This window comes from Lottia gigantea (genome assembly GCF_000327385.1).
Source record: "Lottia gigantea unplaced genomic scaffold LOTGIsca_64, whole genome shotgun sequence".
Classification (NCBI taxonomy): domain Eukaryota; kingdom Metazoa; phylum Mollusca; class Gastropoda; family Lottiidae; genus Lottia; species Lottia gigantea.
The window spans coordinates 182,707-191,939 of record NW_008710179.1 but is presented as its reverse complement, the minus strand read 5'-3'; the positions used below and the strand labels follow the sequence as shown (position 1 = coordinate 191,939).

At 30.7% G+C, this 9,233-nt stretch overlaps 1 protein-coding gene across 1 annotated transcript; it reads right to left on the bottom strand.

The window, feature by feature from the left end:
* Positions 1-1,634: 1,634 nt before the first annotated feature.
* LOTGIDRAFT_129344 (hypothetical protein) lies at positions 1,635-3,908 on the bottom strand (the record flags this gene model as incomplete). The annotated part of the gene is made up of 2 exons (XM_009064629.1): positions 1,635-1,852; positions 3,578-3,908. Coding segments are annotated over 2 exons (549 nt in total), but the record flags the coding sequence as incomplete, so codon positions are not given.
* Between the last annotated feature and the right edge of the window lie 5,325 nt (positions 3,909-9,233).

The following is a 9,233-nucleotide window of genomic DNA, read 5'->3' as shown; positions in this document are numbered from 1 at the left end:
CACAATTCCTTATTTTTATCAAGAAACCGGTTCTACATGGCACGCTTTGATTGTTAAGAAAAATACTACAGTTGGGACGGACATTTGGTAGAAAAATTGTTAGATTACCATTGAGACTAAAAATACGGGAAAAGGAAAGAGATACAAATTTGTTATCTAATTTTAAATAGATTGGTGGATTTCATGCTGTGTTAATATTGCAAGTCTCCAATACCCTAATAATGTGCATAAAAGAGGACGAAGAAACTTTATTCCTAACATTGGCTGACGGTTTAAACAACTAGACACAGTGGTTTAGTCCTGGATAATCTGATACAATCGCCTCCAGATGAGGTCTACACCTTTCAATAACCCGCATAATCGGTATCTGTTCATTTTATGCATAAATTAGAATGGTTCTTGTGTAATGAGTACTATGCATTTATATTCAGTGTATGTATCTAAATATCATCAGGAATATTTCATTAAAATTTTTATTAATATACATATAACAAATTTAATAAATTAAGTTTTATTATTGAACAAAGGTAAAAGCATAAAGTGCGTTACATAATAATAATAATTAAACAACACTAAATATAACTTATTAGCTATGTATTTTATATGAAAATGTTTCATCGTCAAGCTACATACTAAGTGAAACTCAGTTGGTAGGTCGACCTTCATCTTCACAATGTCAAGCTATTACGATCTTCGTCATATACCTTGACTCCAATAGTTACCTTTCTTGTTCCACTAAATGCAGTGATTTGCTTGGAGTGCACACCAGCGAATACAATCAAATAACTGCATTTATAAACATCCGTGAAACAAGAAAGGTGGTTATTTGAGTCAAGGTATAAGTCGAAGGTCGTAAAAGCTTGACAATGTGAATATGGCCGACCTTATACCAGATTTTATTAAATATGTGGTCGTCAACCTGAGCGGTCAGAATCTGCGACCATTAAAATAGCCTAAATATCTAAATATATAGATTTAAAAAAAACAGCTATAACGTGAGTAACATTCTTTGAAAATTGGACGTCTGCTTTGTTTGCTATTTATTCTAAGGATTTAAGACAGAAAATACGAGGTACGGTGTCAATTGCGATATACGCTTCATTTAGTTAGTTTATACAGTTTTAATTAGAGTATAAAATTTGTGAAGGGAATCGTATTCCGTACCTTGTGTATTCGCTTCTTTTTTCTACAAGCGAAACCAGACAAGACTTTCCGAAACACCCACGCTGTCTTGCAATTTGGTTTCCTACTCTTGCACATTTATCAAAAGAACTATTTTGGTATTTTCATTGCATTGTGATTTGAAGAAAGATTAAACCATGCAGAAAAAAAACTCTTTCCAAATTACATCCCGCACCCATATACACCATACCATCTATTTTAGCACCGTCCAAATAACAAGTCTCCAATTTCTTATGCAGATATGTCATCATAATATCAATTTTCGTTATTTAGACGCAAATATCCTTTTAAAATTTGCTTCAACTTATTGAGCTACTCTACTCCAGCGTTCCATTGAGATTTGCGAGATGTGTGCATTCTACGTTCTAATCCCTCAAAACGAACTATTACTATATAACACTTGCAATTTGTCAACAATCACGAGTGGTAAATAAATAGTCACGTTCACATTGTTAAAGATGTGTATCAATTCGTTCATGCACGTGCGATTCTAATGACAATGCATGCTGGGTTTCAATATGACGCCGTAGGTCTACTTTTCGTTGAAAGGCCCTTCCGCATCTGTGACAAGCAAATGGTTTATAACCAGTATGTTTACGACTGTGTGTTATTAGGTTGGATGATTGACTAAACGCTTTTCCACACTGTAAACACTTATGGGGTTTTTCTCCTGAAAGGAAAAAAAGAAACATTTGTAAATGTGGTATATTTTATCTGTTTGAGATCATGTAGACTGATATTTTTGAAGTGAAGTAATCGAACTCAGTCGTGGTACAGTCGAATGAATACAGCTGCAATCCATTCTTTGTTCCCCGATCTTTTGAACAATTCTATGTAATGTAGATGAATTGGTTTTACAAACAAAAGATAAACTACAACCATTTGTTATCATTTTAAATAACTTTGTTATTTTTGTTGTTTGGTTTTTGAAGTGGGCTGAAATTGATAGCCCGAAACATTCCAAAGTATTCTAAGTATTTCCAAAACTTGGATGGCGTGCAATGAAAAACTTTAGCAAGTTAATACACGAAATTTCAAGAAAATAATATTACTAAAACACACTTCATTGGGTGACCAAAATGAATAACACCAAAATCATATGGTATTTGCTATAGTTACGTCACAATCTTGAATTTCCCTTGAAGAACATCAATAAAAGACATCGAGCAGGAAATCGGAATGGTACAAATATAAGCCAAAATAAAGTAATTATTATTATTATAAATAGGAGCCGTGGGTGTCAAAATACCTGCAAGATTGTAACGAATCAAAGTTTGCAAGTTTTCAATCTTTTTTTTCAAAAAATGTTTGGTAAGGTTCAAAGACAACAATTTTGTTGTCACTACGTCTTGAATCATCTACACAAATCAGTCAATTATTCATTATGCCATTTTACTAAATCATGACGGCATAAATTTACACTGTAAAGGCGTAATTTGATAGGAAACTCAAACAGAATTCGGAAATTAGAGTAAATCTGACATTTCGAAGCTATTACCAAATTAGAATAGGGACAAGCACGTAAATCTCTGACGTTGTCGACATTTTGTTTATCACGTGATAGAAATGTCAACAGTCTCCCCATGGACGAAAATGGCAAAATCATGGCAGATAACATAACAAATGGTGATATTTGATCAGAGAAATATTCCCCTTAAACCAGTCTCAATACATTGAGGTAATGAGAGTCAATCATATCAAATCAAACTAGGATTGGAATCACTGAAACATTATTTCTATGAATTGACTTGAAGCAACCGCGTTCTCAATGATTACATAAAATTATTATTATTAGTATATTACACCTTTACATACCTCATTGTGTCTCTAAGTCTAAATGATATGTCAGAATTTAGTGATAAAACTTTATCTATAGAAAATTAAGTCACTAGCCAGATTCCGACTGTGATTTTAATGAAATTAGATTAACTCGGAAGTAATCTTAATTTAGATTTTAGTCTATAATATATATTAATAATACCAATAAAATCATTATCTATTCAATGTCCGTTATAAATTAATATACAAATTAACGTATATTATTATCTGAAACAAGTCAGTATAATCAAAATCAATAGGACCATTGTAATTTTTCCACAGGAAAACTAAAACCATCTACGACACAGGAAGTGGAACTATTCCAGAATCTTGAAAAGGCAACCCGTTATCTTTAGAACTTAGCATCATGAATGACATTTTTCAATTAGAACAAAAAACTATATAAGATCAAAGACGTAATACGGGATGAATATTCAAAACATGTTGGAACAAGAAAAAAAATATGCGTCGGGAGCTTCAACGCCTGCACACAGCTTCACATAAGGAATTCTTACACAAGTCGGCAAAGTATGCGAATCAACGTAACCGGTTTTCATTTAATTATGACCTTACTTACCAGTATGTATATAGGTGTGTTTCTTCATATCAGATTTTTGATGAAATCGTTTACCACAATAAGGACAAGGGTAAGGTCTGGTGTCACTGTGAATCAGTAGATGAGTGGACAGAGTTGATGATCTCTTGAATGATTTACCACACTGTGCACAGGAAAAGTTTCTTTCTTGAGTGTGAACGACTCTATGTTGATCCAAACTAACGGCATGTCCAAATGATTTATTACAGATGTCACAAGCGAAGGGTCTGGTTCCAATGTGTGATCTGCGGACATGAACTTCTAAACCATGAGGTGTGGTAAAATGTTTGTTACACTGGGCACATTCAAATGACGAATTCGGGTCGACATAACCTTTCCTCTCTTCATAGTGTAGATCTTCGTCAATCTCGTTTTCATTTCGGTTAAGGATACTTGATTCAAAATGGCGCGGATATTTCAAATATGGCGACGGTAGGAATAAATTTGGTGGAAAGAAATAAAGATTATCGAAAGAAAATGTTTGGTGTACTTTAGCTAGGTTGTGCAGGTACGAGTTAACAAGACTTCCACGTTTGAGATCAAACAGTTTCTCTCGTAGTATATCTGAAATAAAACCGAATCAATTCAAAACATAATCAACTTTTTATCAAGATAAACTTCCGGAAGGGCAGTAAGTCTTTGTTAAATTGCAAGAAAATTTAGTATCGGAATTTAGTCCCAAACAGCTTTTTGGATAGTTGAAATTGTGTTCTATCCATATTTGACGACTCCTTGCCGTTTAGGTATTGGAAACTGTTACTAATGCAACAACTACACCATTAATGATTAAATGAAGTCAAACCAACCTTCGCTTGTTGTTTTATTATCATCGTCATCTCTCGATGAGTCTTGTTTGTCTACGGTAGATTCAGCAACCCAAGGTCTAAAAGCAGTAAAATTACCTCCAACTGTAGAGAATTTTGATGAGGGTGATTCATCTCCTGAAAATAAGAGGTTTAAAATAAGAATAATGAAATCTGATAAAGTCAAAGTGGTCTGTCTTGGAAATATACAAACTCAATATTATTATTCATTCGCTGAAATATAATTACATTGTGGAATAGAATTATAGTTCAAATATAGTTTACCCATTTTTACCCTTAAAATTAACCCAATATTTTTCTTGCAATTTTATTTTCATTGTCAAGTGTAACATTTTCAGTTCTAATGAGATAAAATTACTAATTTTTATAACTAATGAAATTTTTAGACTATCGACAACTAGTTCAGATCGTTATTGTCATCTTTAAACGTGGCAAAATGCAGTCTACAGTAATGTTAGGTTTCATTGTCAACGTGAAAATGGCTCTCCAAGAGTTGCCGAACGACGTCAATGTGAAGGTGGAATAATGTCTCTTTTGAGCTAATTAATTTCACTTTCTGATTTTAGGGGAAAATATTTCCTGTTTGGTACAGAATTGAGCAATATCTGAATCAATTTGATGTAGAAAATTAAGTTCAAATATGATACTTTAGATACTTAAGGAAAAGCAATAAAAGTTTATTTAAATACAAGCTTGTGAAATTCTCATCGTTTTTCAATAAATAATTTTCAAACACTGCGTTAAAACAATAATCAATTTAATCATCACGTAAATTTATCTTCAGATTTACACATCAATTGGTTTCTTTACTAATCATTAGATCATACTGTACCAAAAATTAACTACAGACTTTATTGAAAAACGATTAACCAAATAGTTCACTCAAGTACAAAAACAAAAGAAGAACTTCCAGATTTCGTATTGGGTATTTTTATTGTTAAAATGTATGCTTTTTATAGTCTTTTTTTAAATATAAAATTCAACAACTTTTGACTTTTGATTTGACTGAGCACAATTAAAGACAAAATTTCTTCAGATTATGTGGTAACAGAGTCTTTCACAGAAAAATCAAGAAATATCTAAATCTGCATTTTCATCAGTTTCGGTTTCATTTTGTCAATATTAAAGAAATAATTCTATAAACCACAATAGACCTCAAACGAATATTCGGATATGCTCAAGGAATAAGTAAATTTTACTATCCCGATTAAACGATTAACTGCATATCAGTCAAAATAAGCTTTGGACATCAGCGTAACAAAATGAAACTTTGCTACTTATTTCAACAAGTGTCACTTGGGAGAAAAATAAACCTAAAAGGGCATCATCTGGTGTCTGTCTAAAATCTTAAAAAGTGTCAAAACAATAAGATGACCAATAATATTAGTGAGAAAAGAAATTGATCATCATTTTGTCATAAAACTGATTGAAATATACCTGAAGAGATAAAAAATAATCAAGGGAAACTAATAAATAAACCATCTGATTTCAATTTTATTTAATTTCGTTTTGATATTTTATAAAAGTGGTCAAGACATGGTGTTAGACATCCACTAGAAAACTTTCAGATTTATAATAAATTTATCCCTTGATAAAATCTTTGAAATACTTCTGCAATTAGTTTCATTTTTATGGCAGTGATTTAGAATTTTTTTAAATCAAATATTAGAATTAATAATTCAGTTATAACTGACTAATTGTGAGAAATAATTATAATGTATTTTAATCTGAGAACATCAGTGTGACAATTTGTTCAGGTCAGAATTATATTTTGATATAAAATGTTGGCTTCATGATTCATGAAATATGAAATGAAGTTTTGCATCCTACTTTTGTGTTTGTGATTGGGCTAATAAAAAGACGACCATAAAATAATGTGGAATTAAACATATCATGACTATGATGTCATGAGGTTCTCGAAACTGTGCACGTAAGAAATGAGATTTTAAGAACCGAACAATTTTTTTCATTGTTTGCAAATTTTGGTGCATTCTTGTATACAGAGTGGTATTATTCTAAAGTCTTAGGTATTTTTGAAGGTTTTTGTACAGTTCAAGTACTTCTGAAGACTATTTACATAATATATTCAAGGCCAAAATGGTGAACAATGGTCTTAAAGCCAAAAAGGATGGACACTATATTAAGTTTTGTTGTTCCTGTAATTCTTCCTGAATTATTCTAGATAAATATTTGAGGAAGATAATTATTAAAAAAAGGTCACGACGAAATCTCAATACTTACATTGGAATAATGAAATTAATGACAGAAGTTTAATAAAAAAAAATTACTTACCATTACCACTTCGCCTTGGTACCACAATATGGAAAGCACTCATCTCGTCAGATTCTGAAGATTTTTGACTCTTGACTAAAAATGATCGTGGCATTATGTTGAACAAATTAATAAATTGAGATCGGAAATTAACAGGAACTCTCGATGTTTCCTCTACTAATTTTAGCCTCGTGTCCGCACTTCATATAACAATGAAGCCACACCCCCTTTCAATAACATAACATTTGATGGCACGTGTCGTTCGTATGCCAATCAAAGCAGATGTATCCAATAGCGTTTGATGTCGATAAAAAATCTATTGGATATTTATGTTAACCAAAAACATTGTATTGTCAATTTGTTTTAGAACGTTGGTAAGTGAAATCATGTATAATGTGGCAAACAAAACCACAAACAATATAATATTTGCATATTTTAAGATATTAGAAAGATAAAAAAAACAATCTTTCAATAAAATCAGACTTAAATAACATGTAATTTATACACTTTTACACAAACCTGAACAAAAACTGTAACAACCTTTATTGATGAAAAATATTGCATACATCAGAATAAATTCAATGTCCTTTTGTAACTAATCATTGTGCTTTACATCATTTCTATCTAAACTAATTTCTATATGTATCTGAAATAATTTATGTATGTATCTGAACAAATGTCTATTTATCTGAACAAATTTCTATATTTCTAAACTAATTTTTATATGTTTCTAAACTAATTTCTTTATGTATCTGGAATAATTTCTATATGTATCTGAACTAATTTCTATATGCATATTAACTTTAAACTAATTTCTATATGTATCTGAACTAATTTCTATATGTATCTGAACTAATTTCTATATGTAACTGAACTAATTTCTATATGCATATTAACTTTAATCTAATTTGTATGTGTATTTGAACTAATTTCTATATGTATCTGAACTAATTTCTATATCTATCTAAACTAATTTCTATATGTATCTGAACTAATTTCTATATGTATCTGAACTAATTTCTATAGTATCTGAACTAATTTCTATATGTATCTTAACTTATTTCTATATGTATCTAAACTAATTTATGCATATTAACTAATTTCTATATGTACCTAAACTAATTTCTATATGCATATTAACTAATTTCTATATGTATTTAAGCTAATTTTTATATGTATCCAAACTAATCAAATTTATATATTTAACTTAACTTATTTCTAATATATGTATAACTAACTTCTATGTGTATCTAATATCTGATGTTTATATTATTCATCATAAATAATTTCTATGCGTTACTCTATCTGTATATGAACTAATTCCTGAATGCACCTTAACTTATTTTTTATGTTATCTCAACTAATTTCGATAATTTTCTGTTCTTGACTTAACTGTATGTATATTTTCTATTCATCCGAACTAATTCTATTATGCATTTTAACTAATATCAATATGTATCTCAATCCTTTTCATAATAGTGTTATAAAACATTGTAACAAATTTTTTTTAGTGTATCTAAAACTAATTTCTACAAGTATCTGAACTATTTTCCATATGTATCTTAACTAATTTCTACATATGTATTTCAATATGTATCTTAAGTAATTTCTATATATTACGTAGCCTATCTGTTTGTGTATTTTTTTCTGATGAGATCGGCCAATGTGTAAAAAATCTATTATTCCTATAATGATTATGATGATTATTGACGTCAGCAAAAATTGTGCCAAATTGAAAATGTTTCGTTTCGTAGTAAACATTACTAACGTAGTATGAAATCTGCGATCATTAAAATAAACAATAACTTATTATTTTTAGCGCAAATTTGCGGTTGGGGCGTTGGGCGGTTGGGATTTAAAACTCATCAATTCTATTTGCCCTCTTATTAAAGATGTGTCGCTGAACCCTTTTTATAGTTTGTGTTTATTTTTAACTATATACAAAACAAATAAAAGATCACTGAAACCACAGATGCTAAGACACATAGAATTGTCTTGTAGATTTGGATAAAGACTTAAACGTGGAACCCATCCTATAATGTATCATTATTGGATCATCAAACTGTATCCCACGACCCACTTGTTTTCAATAAATACAACATGATATAACAAACACATTACAGTCAAATATACATCATGTCACCCACTTTGATTTTCTTTTACAAAAGCTACCCTGTGACACACCTTTATGTCGTCTTTAGAACATAAAGTGACTATAAATAAACTTTGAAAAGTGATTATCGTCCGTCTTATTTCGAAAAAGTATGCTAGACAGACAATAAAGTCACGTTTTTTATGCCTTTGTAATCTATTGCATGATAACAAAACTTTTTAAGGAGCCGCGGTGGCTCAGTGAGTTAGACGCTTGCTCGCTAACCTGAAGGTCCGAAAGTTGGAAATCGAAAAAGAGCAGGCTAATGTCGCTGTCCTGGCAAAATTTCCCTCATTGTACCCTGCATGGCGTTGTCCGTCTTCATTAGCCCACATGGTGCAGAAAAGTAAGATGTAAAACTCCATTCATTTCATTTCCAAAACTTTTTATA